Source organism: Pelodiscus sinensis, chromosome 28 (assembly GCF_052426305.1).
Source record: "Pelodiscus sinensis isolate ZL-2025 chromosome 28, ASM5242630v1, whole genome shotgun sequence".
In the NCBI taxonomy this organism is placed as follows: Eukaryota; Metazoa; Chordata; order Testudines; family Trionychidae; genus Pelodiscus; species Pelodiscus sinensis.
This window is the reverse complement of record NC_143079.1, coordinates 6,166,675-6,187,199: the sequence shown is the minus strand read 5'-3', so window position 1 is coordinate 6,187,199 and position 20,525 is coordinate 6,166,675. Positions and strand designations below refer to the sequence as shown.

The window sequence follows — 20,525 nt, the reverse complement described above, 5'->3', positions numbered from 1 at the left end:
TCTGGCTCCTGCCCTGTCCTCTGGCAGACTCCTGGCCTCTGGGGGTTGGGCACCGGGGGAAGCGGCAGCGCCCAGCGCCGGCTCGGTTTGGCGCGTCCCCTATCGGGCGGCAGAGAATCGGCCCCTGGAGCCCGATTGTCCATTTCAGCACCCCCGGAGCACAGCGGGCAGCAGCCACGACTGAAGGGCAGCGGGGTTCACCCCTCTCCCGGGTTCTCTCCTTCCCAGGGGGAAGCTGGCCCGCTTGGGAATCCAGGGACGAAAGGATCCCGCGGGAGACAGGTGAGTGGGCAGCGCGGCAGGGCGGGCCAAGAAGGAGGAGGAGGTCCCAGGCCCCTGTGCCTCACGCCCCCTGCCCCCTGCTCTCGGGCCCCTGGTCCTGCCACCCCCCATCTCCTTGTGGGGAAAGTCCCCTTGGGAAAGAGCCGCTCGCCTCTGGGTTCTGTCTGCTGGCACCACCCTGCTAATCCCTTCCTCCCGCCTTGATCCAGGGACGGAAAGGCTCCCAGGGTGGCCATGGTGACGCGGGGCCTCCAGGATCCCCCGGCGATGCTGTAAGTTTGGGGGAAAAGGGGGGTTGGCCATTACAGGTTCTGTGGGCGGTGACTCCTGTCCGCTCCCTGGCCCCCTGGGTGTAACGAGTTTGGTGGGTCTCAGTCACCTGGCGTTTGACACTTGCTGGCCACCTCCAGGGAGGCGCTCAGGGCTGGTCTGGCTGCAGAGGAGACGGGGCGGTTTCCAGAGTCCTGCTGGGAATCAGCAGAACTCCAGGCCTCCCGCCGCAAGGGCAGTGAATCTGGCTCCTTCCACCCGTGCTGGTTCGCCCACGTTGCCTCGCTCTGCGGAGTGAGAGGCCTGCGGAGGGCCTAGCTGGGACCTGGGGTGGGCGAAGGCACCGACCCGGAGCCAAGAGGGCAGCTCCGTCATGCTGGGCACCCTGCCATTGGCAGCCAGCCCTTGCCTTGGCCAATGGGCAACCATGGCTAGCGCGTGGGCGGCGTGGGTGGCCCTCCCTCGTCACAATCGATCACGTGCGCTAACGCTGACCCCCAGGATTCGGTTCAATTCGCTCAGCCCCGGCTTGCTGGCGATTTCCAAACCAGCAGAAACGCTTTAATCGTTCCTCGCCGGATAGGACCCCCGTCCACGTCAACTCACAGTCAAAAGAAACATCGACATCGGTTGTACAATAGCAACGCCCTTGGCTGGCCTCCTCCCCGCCTCCGCTCCCACCCTGCGGCCCATCCCTACTCCTCTCCTTCCCTCCCCGCCCTTCCAGAGCATCATAAACCGGCTGCTTCCCCCCTCCCCACGCCTCCCCCGCCCTCGCCGCCTGAACGTTGCGAATCAGCCACTTCGTGGGGCGCCGGAGGGCTGGGGGGAGGAGGGGAGGATGGGGAAGGGGACAGAGGGGGTGTGCACAAAGCGGAAGGGGAGAACCGAATGCTGAGGTGATCGGGTGGGATGGGTGCGCTCGCCCCCTCTCACTCCTGCTCCGCAGGGAAATCCTGGGAGAAGCAACCCAGAGCGCGGCGCTCCCGGCAGGAAAGGAGAACGAGGCAGCCAGGTAACGGCAGGGAACCCGTCCCGACCCCCCTCCTCCGCTGCCCCGTTCGCTGCACCTCCCGAGAACCACAGGGCGGCATCTGGGCCACTCTCGGCTCAGAGCCCAGCCAGAGGTACCGACTGGAGCAGGAGGCAGGGCAGTGAGCTGGCCCGGCTAGCAACGGCTGAACCCTGGTCGCATGGCAGGGAGCCCATCACAGGCCCGGGGCCGGAGTCTCTCTGCCTCTCCCGTTTGCTGGCCCAGGGGGACTCCTCCAGCTCCAGGGATCCGGCCCGCTAATGGCCGGTCATCGGAAACCGTCTGGAGCTTTTGCTCAGAGCAGAAATGTCCTCGCTGGCTGAGCCCCACAATCTCCCTGGTGCCCGGCATTCCCCTTCCCTTCCCGCCCTGCCCCTGCCCGTTGGCGCGCCGGGGAGCGGATTGTTCTGCGGGGAGGGGGCAGTGCCCGTGGGTGGGTTTGCAGGGGGCGAGGCGGGGGAGCGAGGGCTTAAGGCGATCAGCGTGTTCGGGGAGAAGGGACGCCGGGTCATCACGGCGAGGTCTGTGCTGCCTCCGCCGTTAAGGCGTGCTCCCGGGAAGGCGCGTGCGGGGCCCCCTGGCTCGCCGCCCACTGTGGAGCCGGGCGGGGACTCGGCACGGGTGTAAATGGCGGCACGATGGAGAATCGGGCCCCTGGTGAGGGGGCGGGGAGGGAGCTTGCAGCAAGCGCTCCCGGTGCCTGCAGGAGGGATGTGCGCGCGAGGGCGCAGCGCGGGGCAATCCGCCTTTCCTCACAGCTTGTTCGGCGTCTCCGTCTGTTCCCTCTGCTGCACAGGGGGCGCCGGGACCGGAGGGCAGCCCAGGGCCGCCTGGCTCACAGGGGCCGACTGCAGACCCGGTACGTTGCGCTCCCCTCCAGTGCGGGGGGGATGCCCACGGTCTGTCCTAGGCCCCGAACTTCCCAGCAGCGCCCCTGTCCCCAAACCTGTCACCGAGGCCTCAGCCCCTAGGCGGGGAAGGTGGGAAGAGCCGTTGGCTCCTTCCCTAGCGCGTGTCTGGCATCTGGGCCCCTCCACCCAGCGCCTCGTCCCGTTTCCATGGGGCAGGGAGGCCCATGCGACAAAGCCATGACAGTCCTGGGCTGGGTCTGAGCCCCAATCTAGGGCCTGCTGGGGTTTCACCTCAGAGAGCCCATCCCTGGCTTCACCGGGGCCAGACACCCTCTGGCCCCACGGAGCCCTGTCCTGCGCTGAGACCTCCATTCCCAAGCAGGGCAGGGCGGGGCAAAGGGCACCCCCTCCCCGAGAACTCCCCCCTCACCCAGCCCCCCAGAGTCTGCCTCTGGGGTCAGAAGTGGCTTTGGAAACCATCTCTCTCTCGTTTCTGCCTGAGGCCCCTGGGCCGAGCACAGTGAGGGCTCAAGGGGGGGGGGGACCATGTAGTAAAGAAACGTCTGTTTTCTCCCCAGAGCACGTGTCTGAAGGGGCAGAAAGGAGCCCAGGTGGGAACCGATAGCGAAACATCCCTGCTACCCCCCAGAGGGAGGGTGTGAAAGGGTTCACTCGCCGCTGCAGCGCCTCCTGCTGGCTCTCCTGGGAATTAGCTCTGCAAGCCAGTGCGCCCACTTCTGGGTCGCGCCACAGTCGCCTCTGCTCCAGGAGCCACGGCCCTCCCGCGACCAGGAGTCCTGTTCATGACGCAGCCCTCGGGCCGTGTCTCCGCCCTTCCGCCCAGCCACTTCCCCTCAGGGACAACTGGCGGGGCAGGGGAGACCTGGGCCCACCCACTGCTCCGGGTCCCAGCCCAGGGCCCTGGAGATGGCCACCACTTGCTGTGTCCCCTCTAACACCTCTGTTCATTACCCCAGGCCACTTCCTAGCTCCCAGCATCCTCTCCAGCCTGACCTGAGCCTGGGAATCCCTGCAGCTCCTCCCCAGCCCGCATTAGCAGCACCGCTCTGTTCCAGACGCTGGCCCATCTTCCTCCCCCTAAGCACCTGAGCATCCCTCCCAGAGCGCCAGGCACCTCCTGAAGCTGCTCTGCCCTGCAGCTCTTCTTATAGAGGCCTGCCGGGCCCTGATTGGCTGATCTTCTCAGCCCTTCTCCGATTGGCTGCCTGTTGTGCCGCCTCCCTAGTGTTCTGTTAACCCCTCAGAGCCCAGTATGGGGCAGGTGCTTCATCACGGAAAGAAATATCCTTAGTGTACAGGTGGGGAAACTGGCCAAGGCCACAGCGAGGCCGTGGGATCGCTGGGGACGTCTGAGTCCGATCCCGCAGCTGCCTCCAGACCGACCCTTCCTGGTCTCTCCATAGGGCTGGAGGGGCGGCGCCGGTCCCCCAGGCGCCGCCGGGGAGAAGGGCTACCAAGGTGCACAGGTGAGGCCAGCTGGATCCGCCCGTGGGCACGTACCGCCGGCAGTCCGCATGGGTCCCGCACTGCATCTCCCTCTGCTATTTGTGTTCCAGGGGCTGCGAGGTCCCCGAGGGACGAAGGGCGCGGCAGGACACCCGGGGTGCCGGGGAGCTCAGGTGCCGGCTCTGGACTCCCCTACCCCCACACTTTACAGTTGGCCGGAGAAGAGATGAGGACTGTGAAACCGGGCGGAGGTTCTCCTCCGGTGCCGGCATCCAGCCATCCCCCGGCCCGGCAGCCGCCCCACAGTGCTGGGGGCAGAGTGTGGTGTCAATGGTTCCCCTTTAATTGCTCACGTTGTCCCGGGGATCTTTGCTGCAGGCTCCGGGCATTTGCTCTGCCAGTGAAAAGCCTCCACGCCACAGGGCCCCGGCCCTGCTGGAAAATGGTCCCCGTTGGTAAGGACTTCGGTCTGCCCTGCCCAGGCAGCATGGCTCCACCTAGACCCCTAGCCATGGGTCCTTCTTGCCTCTCCCCCAGCAGGCGGGCTGAGCTGAGCGAGTTGCTGGCCATTGCCCGGGGACGTTCGATTTAGCTCCTAGGGAGCTGGTGCCGGTGGGCGTTTGCGGAGCTCCCTTTGTCTTTTGCCTAGGGGCTTTCCGGAGACGTGGGGCCCCCCGGGATCACCGGCCCCGCTGGCCCCAAGGGCGTGAAGGTCAGTGAGATCGTGGTGCGTTGCATATCAAGGGGCAGCCTGCAGGTTCTCGGCACCGGGGGCGGCAGCTCCGTCTGCAAGGGCTGCAGAGCCCTGCATGATCCCATGGTCCAACGAGGGCATGTTGGGGGTGGGGTGGCCTGGCGGGGACCCCCCGACCCTGCACCCCGTCTACAGCCAGATGAGACTCCGCCAGCCAGTAGAATAGGGAGGGGTTATTGCTTCTGTGAGTAGGGTTACCAGGTAGACTCCCCCAAAATACCGGACACACTTGATCATGGGCGAGGGGGGGAAGGGACCAGCCGGGAGGGAGGCGGGGCTGGTGGCAGAGGTCGGGGGCCACAGGGCTGGCTGGGAGGAAGGGGGGCGGGAGGCGGGGCTGGAGGGGGTGTCAGGGACCGCGGTGCTGGGTGGGAGGAAGGGGGGTTGCGGGGGGGGGGGCGGGAGGCGGGGCTGGTGGGGGGGGTCGGGGGCCGCGGGGCTGGCGGGGGGAGTGGGCGGGGGCTGCAGGGCTAGCCGGGAGGAAGGGGGGTGGGAGGAGGGGGGCCGGAGGAAGGGGGGCGGGAAGCAGAGCTAGGGGGGCCCAGGGGAGCTGGATGGGAGGAGGGGGGCCGGAGGAAGGGGGGTGGGAAGCAGAGCTAGGGGGGCCCAGGGGAGCTGGATGGGAGGAGGGGGGCCGGAGGAAGGGGGGTGGGAAGCAGAGCTAGGGGGGCCCAGGGGAGCTGGATGGGAGGAGGGGGGCCGGAGGAAGGGGGGCGGGAAGCAGAGCTAGGGGGGCCCAGGGGAGCTGGATGGGAGGAGGGGGGCCGGAGGAAGGGGGGCGGGAAGCAGAGCTAGGGGGGCCCAGGGGAGCTGGATGGGAGGAGGGGGGCCGGAGGAAGGGGGGCGGGAAGCAGAGCTGGCGGGGGGGGGGGTACAACCACTGGCAGCAGCCCGAGTCCAACGGGCCGCGCTCCCTCTAGTTGCTAGTAGAAGCCGGGTGGGGGCGGGAGGAGGGGCTGGGAGCCACGTCCCCCCACCCTGCCCCACCCGGCTTTTGCGTGCGACCACAGGGCTCCCAGCGCCAATGGCGGCCCCGCCTCCCAGTCGCTCCCCCGCCCCCGCCAGGCTTCCGTCCGGCGCCCAGCCGGGAATTCAGAAAATACCGACATTGCACATTGCACCTGTCCGGTATTTTGTGAAGTTTTCTACCGGCCAGAGGGTGCAAATACCGGACTGTCCACTAGAAAACCGGACACTCGGCGACCCTATCTGCGAGGCACAGCCCAGCCCGGGTTCGATGTGGGCATCCGAGTGAGGGGCCAGGTAGCCTCAGACCCCTGGGGGGGGGGTCCACAGGCCCTCGAGCCCCCAGTACTCAGCTTAGTCTCTTCTCTTCATGTTTTCCCAGCCAAGACAAGCCTCGTCCTCAAACCATCCCCTTCCTTTGTTCAAACTCCTTCCCTCTCCGGGGAGAACCGGTTGGGCCATGGTCTACACATGGGGGTCCTCAGGGCGACCCCCCGCTGGGCAGTGCTTACAGACAGAGGCCAGTAGGGGTCATCCACAGCCGACAGCCCAAGCATAGTGACCAGCGTGTGGGCCGTACCCCCACTACATCACAGGGGGACATTAATTAGCTCAGGGTTTGGGGGGGAGCCCCTGAACTTCTCATCCCCACCCACGTTTTCCTGGGCACAGCATTCCCTGTTGGTCTGTTAGCACTTCCCCGGAGCTGGCAGCTTCTTTCTCTTCCAGGGGGAGGCCGGAGAAAGAGGCGAGAAGGGGGACGTAGGATCTCTGGGGCTCAAGGGGGCGCTGGTGAGTTGCAAGTGAGGAATGCTGGCCTTGCTCCGGCACAGGTGTTTCTCCTGGTGCCGGTCTTGGGAGAATGGAGCTCCTGGCCGGAGGCTGCAGCAGATGGGAGCTGAGCCATGTTCCCGCTACTCTTTTCCATCCTTGTGCGGAATAAATTTTATGTGCACCTAGTGCGAATGTGCACTACCTAGTGGAAGCAAAACCTAGCAGTGGGCCTCTGCTAATCAGCTGGGCGGCATTTGACTCTCTCCTGGGAGGCCGCACAAGCACCCAACTCACAGGAAACACCGGAGTGAATGTTCCCATCCCTGCCTTCTCAGCTGTTCCCCTTTCAGCCCCCAGTGGCTGTGGGAGCCCCTCCAAAATGCATTGCAGCCGCCCAGCGCCCATGTGGAGGGACCTAGGACCTGAGTGTTGGGTGAAATGCTCCTGTCTCTTAACGTGGCTCGGCTTGGGAGAGAAAATTCTCCTCCACCCCTGGCTGGGTGCCTGGGAAAGCATCTGTTATGTGGCCATACTGCCCTCTCAATTGTCCCCAGGCAGCCCCCAGCAGCGGGAAATTCCCAGGCCAGGTACTTTCCCGCTAGGAGGGGGAGAGAGAGCAGGCCCAGGGAGCAAGCCGGCGAGCCAGTAAGGGTCAGAGGCTCTGGATATGGGTAGGTCCCACCGTATTTATGTGTTTTCCTAGGGGGACAATGGATGTGATAGACGAGGCGCTCCAGGGAGGCAGGGCCCAAAGGTAATCGGTGCCACTGGCAACTCAGGAACATTCCCCCCCACCGACACCCCATGCACTTTGCACTTTCACTGCGGAGCCTGATTCAGGTTTCACCGACGCGGGTGTAGATCCGCAGCTGCTCCACTGAGCTCATGAAAGCAGCGCAAAGGAGCAGCCCCTGCAGTTGGGCGCGGGGCCCAGAGCTGCTGCTGGGCGCGGGCGAGCCCTGGGAGGCGGCTGCATTTCGGCGTGAGCGGGGGAAGCTGTTCCGGAGCGCGGCGTGTGCGGCGCTTCGGGATTCTACCAGAGCGAGGGCGGAAGGGGCCTTATTGCAAAGCCTCGGGCGGGTGACCTCGCGTTCCTCGTGGTTCTTCTCCTCCCGCCCTGCTGAGTTCAAACCTCTCCCTCGCGACCCAGCTCTCTCGGCTGCTCGGGGGTCCCAGGGCCCCGGCAGCTTCCCCTCCGGTCCCTGGAGGCGTTCACCTCTCTCCTGCTTTCTTGTGTAGGGCGCCGGAGGAGGCCGCGGAGAGCCTGGAGCTCAGGTGAGCGGAGAGCCGGAGGTGCCCTCTTTGCTCGAGGGCTGCTGCCATCAGCCCGCGGCTACGGCCGGGAGGGGCCGGCTGAGCACTGCCACTTGGCGGTGACGGCGGCAGGACGAGGGGGCAGCACCCAGGTCCAGCTGGGACTCGCCGTCCCTCGACCCCGGCGGTGGAGGCCTGGGGGCTGGCGGGGTTGCTACGCAGGCTCTCAGAGGGCAGGCTGGGAGGCACCGGTGTAGGCGGGGTGTGAGGGATGTGTCCCTCCCCCCACCCCCCGACTGCTGCCTCACCCTGCCTGTCCCTTTCCTTCTGTTCCCAGGGGCAAAGAGGCACCAAGGGGCCCCGGGGGGACAAAGGCGGGAAAGGCCGGCGCGGGTCCAGGGTGAGTACGGTGCGGCCGTGGCCCCCCCCCAGTCAGGCTCCCTTCCGGCGCCCGGCGGCCACGCCACAGAAATGCCCATCTCTCCTCTGCCCCCTCGCCCCGCTCCCGAGGCCTCGTGCCCTCCCACGGTCTTGTTCAAAGCCGGCTTTGCCAGCAAACCCAGCTGGACTTAGGTGAGCAGCCCCCCCAGGAAAGCACCTCTGTCCCCCCCCCCCAACGCACCAGTCCCCTGCTCCCAGTATAGCCCTCTGCCCTGGTCTGTAGGTGCCCATGAGCAGCCTGGGCTCTGGAGCGGGGGAGGGGGACGAGTGGCCTCTCACCGTGGATCTAGCGCCTCCTGCTGGCTGAGTTTAGCGCCGGGGTCTCATTCGTTAAAGAACATAAGAACGGCCAGACTGGGTCAGACCAATGGTCCATCCAGCCCAGTGTCCCGTCAGCCGACAGTGGCCAACAGCAGATGCCCCAGAGGGGGGGAACCCAACAGGGAATCCTCACCTCCACCTCACCCACCTCCAGAGAAACAGAGGCTAGGGGCACCATTTTTACCCATCCTGGCTAATAGCCATTGATGGACCGAACCTCCATGAATCTAGCTCTTTTTTGAACCCTGTTAAAGTCCTGGTCTTCACCACATCCTCTGGCAAGGAGTTCCACAGGTTGACTGTGCGCTGAGTGAAGGAAAACTTCCTTTTGTTCTTTCCCTGCCTGGGGGCAGTTTTTCCTGTCCCCTGCCTTGCTGCCTGGCAGGTTCGCATTCTCTTACTGCCCACCACCTTTCAGGGGCCAGCGGGGAGAAAAGGAGACCACGGGGCGCGGGGCAGCGTGGGACCACCAGGAGAGATGGTAGGATCCCGCCGCACGGAGTTCTTGTGGGGGATGGCGTGTGGAGGTGGGTCTGGGGGTACCACGAGCCAGCAGCTGTGGCTGGGCTTTTAAAAGGCCTGGCTGATTTATTTCTGGCTATTGATAGCCCTGCTTTTCCTGCTGAGACAAGGGTCACCAATCCTCATGCTTCTGGGCATAAAGGGATCACGGTCAGGAAGAAACCCACGTGCCACCTGGCCCAGTTAGGTGCATCAGAGATCTGTTTCTCTGGGGAACTGGATAGAGGCCTTTGCGGGGGGGGGGGGGGGGAGATTGGCCCTGGTGGGAGTGGGGTGTGCGGTGACCCTACCACTCTGAGTGTCCCCCCTCCCCTGAGGCTTTCTCAGGAAGGTTTCTCACTGACTTTTCATTCTCTACTTTTCCTTTCTGCTCCGAGGGTCTGCGGGGGTTACCTGGCGTGCCCCTCTTTAAGGTAAGGGGTTCTCTCGCTATGCAGTCATAGCTTTGAATCAGCACCAGCTGCCCCCCGACTCCCCTGGCCCGCCCCCCGACTCCCCTGAGGACCCGTGAGATGTCCCGCTAGGAGAAGCTGTGGATGGCGCTGGCCTCTGAGAGGCAGGAGGATGCAACAGGGTTCCACCCACCCCACTGCTTGTGTGCTGAGTGTTTGCGGCTGCATCTTTCATCAGCTCCTCCGGCCCGGGGCAAGCTGGTTTTGGGGGGCTGGATTTGCCAAGAATCGCCCTGGGTGGATCTCAGCCTGAGGCGGCAGGCAGCTGGGTCAGTCTGAATGGGCACATGCAGGCGGCGCTAGGTGTCTAGGCAGAATTTGGGTAAGTGCCCCTAGGATACAAGATCTTACGGGAACGGCTCCCTCCCCTTCGGCAGGAGGCGCTTGCAAAAGACCTCAACACCCTTACAGAGAAACCTGGGGCTAGCTGGGTCTATTGCATCACTTCCCCGGGGGTCAGTCCCTCCGGGCCCACAGGCCTCCCTGCGTCCCTGGGGAGGCGGGGGGAGCAGGGAGCCCAATTGGCCTGGAAAGAAAAGACCAGGAACAAAGCTAGAACTGACCCGGCTTCCTGCTCTCCCTTCCAGCCCTGTGAACTCATTGCTTCTTTCCGAGCCAGCTGCGGTAAGCGTGCCCTTCTGAATGCTTCGGGAGCGTTGGCAGGGCCGGACGAGGAGGTCTGCTCCAGAGAGCACAGCGAAACCAGCAGCACGAACCCTACGGCCTGAGACACACAGTTTGCCTGTGGCAGGGACAGACAGACTGGATGGATGTATATAGCAGGGACAGACGGACGTGCTGGGTGTGTGGGTGGATGGACGGATGTGGCAGGGACAGATGGATGTGCTGGGTGCGTGGGTGGATGGATGGATGTGGCAGGGACAGACGGACGTGCTGGGTGCATGGGTGGATGGATGGATGTGGCAGGGACAGACGGACGTGCTGGGTGCGTGAGTGGATGGATGTATGTAGCAGGGATAGACGGACATGCTGCATGCATGGGTGGGTGGATGGATAGATGGATGGATGGAGAGATGTAGCAGGAACTGACAGACTTGCCAGGTGGGTGGAGGAATGGACAGGTGGATGTGGCAGGGACAGATGGATGTGGCAATTCAGAGAGTGATTTCCAGAACACGCTGCAGGGACAATGTATTCTGAGTGGCTAGAATTTCATCTAATTCCACCTCATTGTGGAGCATCTTTTCCAATCGTTTTACGGCCAAACACTGAGTGATGGACGGACGGGCAGATGTAGCAGGGACAGACAGATGTGCTGGGTGGGTGGATGGATGGACGGATGGATGTGGCAGGGATTGAGGGACATGCTGTATGGGTGGACGGACATGGGAGGGACAGACGGACGTGCTGGGAGGGTGGAGGTGGCAGGGACATTATGGGATGTAAAGGCAGGTTCACCCTGACCCCAGCCTGGCTTGCTCTCTGAACGGGCAGGGCTCTGTACCGCTCCAACGTGCAGCGCCAGGGACGGACGTCCCGGTGTCTCTGCTTTTTCCTTCTCCGTGCAGACCGCGACGCCCAGGCCTGCCCGCTCTTCCCCACCGAGCTGGCCCTGGTGGTGGAGCGCTCCGCCGACGTCACCCCCGCCGAGTTCGGCCGCATGAAAGACATCCTGGCCTCGCTCCTCCAGGACCTGAGCCTCTCCCAGGGCAACTGCCCTGCCGGGGCCCGCGTGGCCGTGCTCTCCTACGCCTCCGCCCCCACCTACCTGCTGCGTTTCGCGGAGGTGCAGAGCAAGGGGCCGCTCCTGCGGCTGGTGAGGAGCCTGTCCCACGTGCGCTCCACCCAGAGGGGCCGCCTGGCCACCGCCATGAGCTTCGTGGGCCGCCACACCTTCAAGAGGGTGAGGCCGGCCCTGCTGGGCAGCAAGGTGGCCGTGTTCCTGACCAGCGGCCGGGGCCAGGCCCTGGAGGGCATCGGCAAGGTTGCCCTGGAATATGTAGCTCTGGGCATCATCCCGGTGGTGGTAACCTTCAACTCCCTGCCCGTGGTGGAGCAGGCGTTCCAGGTGAGCCGGCTGGGCCCAGGTAGGAACCTACAACCTGCCTCGTCCAGGCCATAATGTGTCATCCACCCACCCCTCCTGCATTAGGCAACTTATGGGAGCCCCTACCCCCACCCCGCAGAGAGGACCCAGCGTGAAGTCCTCTTGGGTGGCTGGGCCATGGGAGGATAACAACCTACTACAGCTACCAGCTCTGTAGCTCCCCAGGTGGGAGAGTGATGCACTGCAGTGCGGAAGGCCCCGGATTCCTGCTGGCAGCTTAGGGAAATGGGAGGTTAGAGGCCTGTCACCTCTAAAACTGCACCCCCTTGTGCCGATGGCTTTTGGCCACCGTGTGACGCACTGGCTTTGCGCATCTCCACGGATGTTTGGAGGTGTGTCCGCGGCCTGGTAAAGCGTGGGGTTCCTGGGCCAGGCAGTCGCGGGGCCAAATCACCCCTCATTTACACCCTGTCCATCTGCCTCTCCTGCCAGATGGACGAGAAGTTCAGAGTGGTCCAGCTGCCGGTGGCAGACTCATCCCGGGATGCGGAGGCGCTTCGGGAAGCCGTGTTCCTCTGCACACTCTGCTTTGGTGAGGGCTTCACTACTCCCTGGGGGTCTTGGCTAAGAATCTGCCCACGCTGCAAGGAAAGAACCGTGGCAGGCCAGGGTCAGCCGTGTCGGGCTCACAGGGGTAGGCCTTGGGTTAGCTGCTACCCTAGTAATCAGTAGGAAACGGAGCCCAGAGTCACCTCAGTGGCCTTTCAGGCTACGTCTACTCTGCAGGCTTCTTGCACAAGAAGCTTTTTGCGGAAGGGATCTACCACAAAAACTTCTTGAGCAAAAGCGCATCCACACTGCAAAAGCGCATCAGAAAAGCGATGTGCTTTTGCGCAAGAGAGCGTCCGGACTGCATGGACACACTCTCGCAAGCAGGAGCAGCCCGAGGCCGGCTGCAGCAGCTGGTGCCTCAGGTGGGCCGCGCGATCCGCGCCCCCGCCTGCATGGCCGTCAATGGCCGTAACATCATCATCGGGCGCCCGGGCCAGCGATGCTCTAGGCAACTGCCTAGTTCACCTAGGCTCATGGGCCACCCCTGCTCGCAAGAAAGCTCTGATGGCCATTCACAGAACAGCCACCAGGGCACCTGTGCATCTTCCGATAGTCTGGTTTTGTGCAAAACCCCCGTTTCCCATCCACACGCACCTTTTTGTGCAATAACTCTTGCGCAACAAGGCGTTAATCCTCGTAGAAAGAGGAATACCTACACCGCAGAAAGCCCTCTGCGCAGTCGATTCTCTGCACATTTTCTTGCGCAAACAAGTGCTTGAGGTGTGGACGCTCCGCGAGTTTTTTTGCGCCAAAACATCTGGTTTTGCGCAATGACTCTGCGGTGTAGACTTAGCCTCAGCGGGAGCTGGTCTGCTCCCTGGGATTCACGTCCCCTGCCCCACGATCATATTAGTCTCTTTGGCTACGTCTAGACTACATGGCTCCGTATAAATAAAATAGTTTATTTAAATGAAGCGGAGATTATTTAAATCCCTGCTTCTTTGACTTTGCCAAATAAACTATTTTACGTGGCTCCATCAAGAGAGCCGTGTAGTCTAGATGTACCTTCCGTGTTACAAGTTGTGACTTAGTGTGGGTACCTTGCTGGTTGCTATGCTGGGGCTGTGGGTGACCCCCACTGGCTGCTGCCTGTAGCACGGCCCAGCAGGACAGGGGATGAGTCACTAGGCAAAAAGGGTCTCTCAACCTGTCCGACCAGCTACCCCCCAGGGAGAGAAACAAAGGAAGGTGCAATGCCGCTCCTGGCTGAGGGGCAGGGCTGGAAGTGAGGGTATGTCTACACTACCCCGCTAGTTCGAACTAGGAGGGTAATGTAGGCATACCGAACTTGCTAATGAAGCCCGGGATTTGAATTTCCCGGGCTTCATTAGCATAAAGCCGGCGCCGCCATTTTTAAAAGCCGGCTAGTGCGAACCCTGTGCCGCGCGGCTACACGTGGCACGGGCTAGATAGTTCGGATTAGGCTTCCTAATCCGAACTATCTGTACGCCTCGTGGAACGAAGCCTAATCCGAACTATCTAGTCCGTGCCGTGTGTAGCCGCGCGGCACGGGGTTCGCACTAGCCGGCTTTTAAAAATGGCGGCGCCGGCTTTATGCTAATGAAGCCCGGGAAATTCAAATCCCGGGCTTCATTAGCAAGTTCGGTATGCATACATTACCCCCCTAGTTCGAACTAGGGGGGTAGTGTAGACATACCCTGAGTGAGTTAGTTTCTGTCTGGGATCATGGAGGAGACAGCCTAGGGAAAGCAGCTGGGATTTAGGGGCCCAGTCTCCCCCATCTCAAGGGGGACTGAGGCATCCTAGCCCCAGTTCCTGTAACCAGATTACACCTGTGCTGTGCTGTATCCTGGAGGAGCAATAAACTCCCTCTATTCTACTGGCTGGTGGAGTCTGTCCGTGCCATTACGGGGGTGCAGGAGACGGAAAAACCCCGACGCGCCGTCACACGAGTCCAGGAAAGTTAAGCAGCTTGCTTACGGGATCCCACAGAGTCTGTAGAAGAGCCAGGGACTGAACCCAGAGCTCTGGAGACCTCGCCCAGGGCTGTGCCCCACAAGGCCGTTCTGCCTTCCCTCCCTTTAGCCCGTTCCCACAACCGATGGTCCCCCGCTTGTGGGCGTGTCTCAGCGATGGCTTCAGGAAAGCCACATGCTCACTTTCTGTCCCCCTGCCCTGCCCCCCAGATCTGTGCAACCCTGGCAACTGCAGGAAGGAGTCCCCGCTGGGCCTGGACCTGGATTTGGCTCTGCTGGTGGATAACTCCCCCCTCGGCCTGCCCGCCGGGAGCATGGGGCGGGTTTCCCATCTCTTCAGCAGCGTCCTGAGCCAGCTGACGGTCTCCTCCCGCCCCGAGCAGCCTGAGGGTGGGACCCGTGTCTGTCTGGTGCTGACAGGGCCTTCCCGGGCTCCCCGCGCGCTGCGAGAGGACTTGTGGGAGTTTCCCTTCACCCACCATGGCTCCAGGGAGAGGATCGAAGAGCACCTGCAGCTCTCCCTGGTTGTCAGGGAGGCAGCGGTGCCGGCCAGCCAAGCTGTGGCCTGGACCCTGCGCCGGGCGTTCCGGGAGAGCCCTTCGCACCGGCTCCGGGTGCTCTTTGCCATGGTTACCGGGGAAACCGACCTGTGGGACCAGGAGATGCTGCCGGAGCTGTCCCGCTTTGCCCAGTGCGGGGTGTTTGCCATGTTCGTCCTAGCCCTGGGCCAGGAGGGGGCTGGCCGGCAGGACGGGATCGGACCGGAACCGCTGGCTCTGCCGGCGTGGAGATACCACTTCCTGCGGCTTGGCTCAGTCCAGGAGCCGGAAATGGAGTATGCCGAGAGGATGCTTCTGGGCTTCCTGAGGAACCTTCTGGGTGAGTGACAGCTGGGGCTTGGAGATGGGGAGTTCCCATCTGCCATGGAGACCACGCACCCCTTCCTCCGCCAGCCACGGTCCAGACTGTGGCAGTCACGGGCAAAGGGCAACGATCCATCGGCGACCTCCTGCCCCACAGCGTGTGCCTTGAGCTGAGGGAGTAACCTCTGCTAGCTGGTGGCAGTAGTAGGCAATTATCTTCTGTATGAAACAGCCACTAGAGGGGGCTGTGACGCACTTAGTCAGCGTGAGACTAGGACGCGGGGGGGGGGGGGGACTGTCTGCTCTGTAACCCGGGTTCCCCTACGCTGGGGTGTGTGATTCCTACTGACTCACCCACATGTGGATTGGCCCAGACACCTAGTCCCAGCCTGAGCAGGTAACAAGGCTCTTCCCAGGGGAGAGACAAAGGAAGGGAGGTGGAGACGGCACCTGGCTGGGGGCAGGGCCTGGGAGCTGGGCAGCTTTTGGCTGGGATGACATGAAGAGAGGAGACTAAGCTGAGTACTGAGCGGTCAGGGGTCTGTGGGCCCCCACCCCAAGGGGTCTGGGGCGTCCTGGCCCTGGCTCCTGTAACCGCATTACGTCTGTGCCGTGCCGTATCCCGGAGAAGCAGTAAACCCTCGATTCTACTGGCTGGCAGAGTCTCCGCTTGCTGCGGACGGGGGTGCAGGATCGGGGGGCTCCCCAATGCGCCGTCACAGAGACACGGGGCTTTCTGAGCACTCCCAGGACTGAGGCTAGAGGCAGCGAGTCGCACAGGTGGGGCTGGCCAGGCTGGGAGACGGAGCGGAGGCCCCGCTCATTGCTGACCTGTTTGTTGTGCTTTACAGTGGAAAGCCGACGGCATCCCCCGGAACACGCCGCGTGGTGTCAGACGGAGCTCTCCCCCACCCGGCCTCATGCCACGCCTCCACCGCCCACCCGCCCAGACAGGTGCGTGGCACATGGTGATCCTGCCTCTTCCTACGTGGCAGGAACGCGGCAGGGGACTGCACCCCGGCTCAGCCACCCTACGGCTGCGTTCCAGGCTGGGCCCCCTGCCCTCCATCTCACGCGTGGCAGCTGGATGCAGCTGCCCAGTGGCATGCTTACTTCCTCTGCCGCTGGCGGAAACGTGGTTCTCCGGGTAGGGCCGCTAGTCCCCAGCCAGCAGGGCGCTCTCCCCAGATCTGGCTCCCAGAACCGGGGATGTAAGCAAGTGCACAGACTGGAATAAGAGCAAGGCTTGAAACATCACCAGGGACCTGGGAGAGGGGAGGCTGGGAGGACACAGGCAGGGAGGGGAGTGATACTGCATGCCGGGCTCCTGGGATTGTTTCGTTAATACTGTGAGGCCACCAGGGTTACTGGAGGCGGCCAGACGCCTGCCCAGCGCTAATGCGTCACATCACGTTGGTTCTCTCTGTCTGGGAGACAGCGCCTGCCCCTACAGGGTCTCAGCATTTACACAGCACTCTCCAATCCGGATGTGGGCCCAGAAGCATCGTCCGCACTCCTGACCCGGCCTTCCAGAGTCGCCGTTTTCAGGAGCCTCGCCAGCCAACCTGGGCCTGCCAGTGAAGAGCGGATTGTTCTTTGCAGGGTCCGCACACCCAGCACTGAGCCTCCAGGCGGGACGGAGACATCCACCCCCAGTCCCAGCGAGGGGAGAGGTGTTGTGGAGAGCAGAGATCCATGCATCCTGGACAAAGACCGCGGCGTGAAGTGCACCAACTACTCCTTGCTGTGGTACTACCGCGTGGACACGGGTTCCTGCGAGCGCTTCTGGTACGGTGGCTGCAGAGGCAACGCCAACCGGTTCAACAGCGAGCAGGACTGCATCCGGGTGTGCATTGACCGAAGTACGTGGTATCCGGAGGGGAGCGTGGCCCTGTCTTGGGGAGATGGCACCAATTCAGTTCACTTTCTCGCCTGTAAGGCCAGGCCAGAGGTTGGGCAAAGGCAGTGCGGGATCGCGGGGGATTGGATCGCTCTGCTTCCTTGGCTATGCAGCCTGTTATCTCGCCTTGCGGCTGTCTTGCCAAGCCTAATTTCCAGAATCCATTGCGGCGGCGGCTCAGCTGTTTTCAGCATTCCGCCCATGACAGGTTCTTCTCCAAGAGCTTTGACTGAATTCTGGCTCCACCCAGGAACACGGTTCGGGACTGTCCTCGCTGTAGTCAGCAGCTTTGCTTCTCAGCCACGGTGCTAATGACTTCATGTGCTCTTCCTCCAAGCAGAGAGATGTGGTGAAGAGCAGGACTTCAATGGGGTTCAAAAAGAACTAGATCCATTCCTGGGGGTGGGGTCCATCACTTCTTACTAGCCAGGATGGGGAGGCATGGTGTCTCTAGCCTCTGTTTGTCAGAGGCTGGGATTGGGTGACAGGAGACAGATTACCTGATGATTCCCTGTTCGGTTCACTCTCTCTGGGGCACCTGGCATTGGCCACTGGTGGAAGACAGGACGGTGGGCTAGTTGGACCTTTGGTCTGATCCATGATGGCCGTTTTTATGTTCTTCGTCCTGGCTGATACTTTCACAGGGAGTTTGCTGTGGCTGGGGCTTGGCCTCACCTGGGTCAGGTGTATCCCCACCTCCTCGGTGAAGGGACGGAGTCTCAGGGGTCACATGGTGGGAGGGTGTGACTCAGAATTGGGCCTGCTAAGGACGATAAGGGGAACGTGAGTTCAGCTACCTCCTCCCATCACAGGACCACTTGGAATCTTTCCCTTCACCTGGAGAGGCGGAGCTCCCGCGGGTGCACTCCTCCTTAAAGGGCCAGGTCACCCTTTGAGAGAGGTCCTGGTGCAGAACCCTGTTGCGTTGCTGCCACGGTCGAATACACCACGTCCTCTGGGCCAGCACAAGCTGAGCCCAAACCTGCCGCCACTCCAGCGGCTGAGATTGCTCCTTCCTGAGTGCAGGGCGGGGGGGACTGAAGCGAGACTGCATTGGCTCTGTTGCCGCTCCCCTCGGGATGCTCTGACCATTGTGCCTCTCTTGGATACAGGCTCGGGGGAAGAGAAGAACTTGACTCAAGGTAAGCGCTTTGTGGAAGGACCGAGGCTGGGCCCTGGCCCCCTTTGCAGCGGGTCTCATGAGCTGAGCTGCCCTGCGGGAGGGGCCGTCTGGAAACCTGGCGCAGGGTTTTCCGGGGAAGTAGGGCACTGAGCATGTGGACTGTTGTCAGACGGGGGGTCGGGACCCCCTAGGAGTTTGCAAGATTATTACACAGCGGTGGGGGGGGGTTGGCCCCCCTGACTCACCAGTACAAAAGTCTGAGGCCACTAGCTAGTGGGCGTCCCTCTGGGGAAATCCAGTGTTTTGCAGCAAGGGGCCCCTCAGAGTTTGGAGGTTCCGTCGGGCTAGGCACACGGGGAAATACGGTCCGGCCGGTTGGTCCCTGCCACGGGGGGATCTCCAGTGAACCCCCTCCGTGCTCTGGGATCCTTCAGCGTGAAGCGAGGCAAGACCTGCGGCCCTCGGAGCTCGTGTAACCCTGTGCATGGGAGAATGCCCAGCTGGGGAAGGCAAGCCCTAGCCCCGCCTCTTCCACCGGAGGCCCCGCCCCTTCTGCAGCCTCTCCCGTGGAGCCAAGCCTGGCCCCTACTGCAGTGACTGGCCCCCGTCCCAGGTCACAGCCCCCAGCCCCTGAACATCCCCACGCCCTTTAGTCTTCCCCATCACAGCAGATGGCATGGCCTCACCTGTCCCAGCCAGCTGGAGACTGGGCACCATGCCATAGCCCGGTCCTTCCCCACTAGCCAGGAGGCCAGGCAGCGACGCTGCGGCCACAGCCATCCCAGCCAGGCAGCGTGTGGGCAGTTTTGGGAAGGTAATGCCTTCCCTTGCCTGTATTACCCACCGCCCATGTGTATAACCCCTTGGTTAGTACCTATTACAGGTCCCCTTCTGGGCTATCCACAGGGGTATGAATCCGTGGCAATCCCAGCCAGCAAAAAACCTGCAGAAGTTTCTTTTTTTACCGCTGGAAATCCCTGGTCAATGGTGCCTCTGATCTTTTCCATCCATGTGTGGAATAATTTTATGTGCACCACGGCCTGTATGAATGTGCACCACCAATAGAAACAAAACAACCTTGCTGTGAGCGCTCTTGCTAATCAGCTGCGGGGGGAGGAGGGGAATGTGAATCTTTCCTGAGAGGCTGCACAAGCCAGTCTGTCCCTGGAGTGTCTAGCTGGGCCCTGAGAGCAGCACCCCATGAGTTCTCCGACTGTATCACGAGCTCTCTGCCGCCTGTTGTGTTTTGCAGCGGTGTGCCTGGAGGACAAAGACGTGGGCCCCTGCCACTCCTTCACCTTGAAGTGGTTCTTTGACAAGACCGAGCCTGCACACTGCTCCCGCTTTTGGTACGGGGGCTGTGAAGGGAACCGGAACCGGTTTGAGACCCAGGAGCTGTGCGAATCCCTCTGCCTGCCCTTAGTAGGGCAGAGGCTGCTGCCACGGCCCCCAGAGGAGGCTGTGCAGGCTGACGAGTCCAGGCCTGGCTGTGCGACAGGGGCAGGCGTGTGAGGCACCTCCCGGAGAGAGCGAGGAGGAGGGGGTGCCTGTCGTCTCCTGCCATGCAATCCGGTTCCGCTGCTGCCCGTTCTCTGCCCCTGAACTGCCAGCCCCCCGCATGCCCAGGGCACATGTTGCATGGAAGCCGGGGCTTTTCACATGCTGTGCGCTAACTCTCTGCTCCCACTCTCCCCCGGCCTGCAGCCAGCTGGTTTGCACAGTCTTCTGCTTGCAGAGACTGGGGCTCCCTGCCCATCAGCAGCCCCCGGGGCGAGCTGGGACGCCACGTCCCAGTTTCAAAGGCCGCTCTGCTGAGAGATCCCGAAGCATCTCCCCCTTCCCACCCAGCCTGGCCTCCAGCCTCAAATCCCATCTTGCTCCTCATTCGTGTACACGGCTTGTCCAGGCGGCTGCGCTGGGAGGCAGGCAGGACTCCCAACATGTGCAAGGAACAGGCCCTGGGCTGGATCAGGCTTCCGGGGCTCTTGGGGTTACCCCCCGTTCTTCATTTTGGGGTTCGTCCCCAGAGGAGCCCGGCTGATCTGGATGGAACAGAAGCAAGCGAAACACCCTGTGGGGTGGGAAGGAGAGTTTGATTTGATTCAAACCCACCCTACATGAATCCGCATGGCACTGAGCCGGCACCTGGAAAAATGCACAAATATGTGAGGATCAGATTTTCCAAATAGCCGGGCACCGGACAAGTCTCGGGAGGGGTCTCCGTGCTAGTCTGTACCCACATAACAACCCGCAGCCCTGGGGCACCTCAGGTTTATTTGGGCATAATCCATCCTGGGCAAAAAACCCACCTTTGCTCTGACGAAGTGGGGGTGTTGCCCACGAAAGCTGACGCCCAAATAAATCAGTTCGTCTTTAAGGTGCCACAGGGCTCCTTGTTGCTTTTGTGCCTCGGACAGCTCCCACTAAGACCCTTCAGGAAGGATCTGGCCTTCCGCCCTCCTGAGGATCTGGCCCGTTCTCTGTCCTGGAAGCCCATTTTGCGCGTGCCGACAAAGGAGGCTGTTGCACGTCTTGCTGCCTGACTTGCCCGCCTGTTTTTTGCAAGTGCAGCTGCCCAACCGGAGCACGGGGCTGGAACTCAGACCCTCCCCCTTGCCAGAGGCGAGGCTGCTGCAGGCTAGGGTCTGAAAACATCCAATGGTATTTTTAACCAAATAAACCCCTGGTTAACCTC

At 62.4% G+C, this 20,525-nt stretch overlaps 1 protein-coding gene across 1 annotated transcript in view; it reads left to right on the top strand.

Moving 5' to 3' along the window:
* LOC102446965 (uncharacterized) overlaps positions 1-20,525 on the top strand; it is a 30,948-nt gene extending 10,423 nt beyond the window's left edge. The window contains exons 11-32 of the mRNA XM_075910692.2: positions 229-282; positions 492-554; positions 1,502-1,567; positions 2,382-2,444; positions 3,015-3,047; positions 3,861-3,923; positions 4,014-4,076; positions 4,553-4,615; positions 6,353-6,415; positions 7,101-7,151; positions 7,637-7,672; positions 7,989-8,051; positions 8,832-8,894; positions 9,313-9,348; positions 9,975-10,011; positions 10,917-11,416; positions 11,888-11,987; positions 14,155-14,823; positions 15,659-15,761; positions 16,410-16,669; positions 17,820-17,849; positions 19,083-20,525. Of these exons, the coding sequence (XP_075766807.2) occupies positions 229-282; positions 492-554; positions 1,502-1,567; positions 2,382-2,444; positions 3,015-3,047; positions 3,861-3,923; positions 4,014-4,076; positions 4,553-4,615; positions 6,353-6,415; positions 7,101-7,151; positions 7,637-7,672; positions 7,989-8,051; positions 8,832-8,894; positions 9,313-9,348; positions 9,975-10,011; positions 10,917-11,416; positions 11,888-11,987; positions 14,155-14,823; positions 15,659-15,761; positions 16,410-16,669; positions 17,820-17,849; positions 19,083-19,342 (2,739 nt within the window). The 3' untranslated portion in view covers positions 19,343-20,525. The remainder of the gene's footprint in view (positions 1-228; positions 283-491; positions 555-1,501; positions 1,568-2,381; positions 2,445-3,014; positions 3,048-3,860; positions 3,924-4,013; positions 4,077-4,552; positions 4,616-6,352; positions 6,416-7,100; positions 7,152-7,636; positions 7,673-7,988; positions 8,052-8,831; positions 8,895-9,312; positions 9,349-9,974; positions 10,012-10,916; positions 11,417-11,887; positions 11,988-14,154; positions 14,824-15,658; positions 15,762-16,409; positions 16,670-17,819; positions 17,850-19,082) is intronic.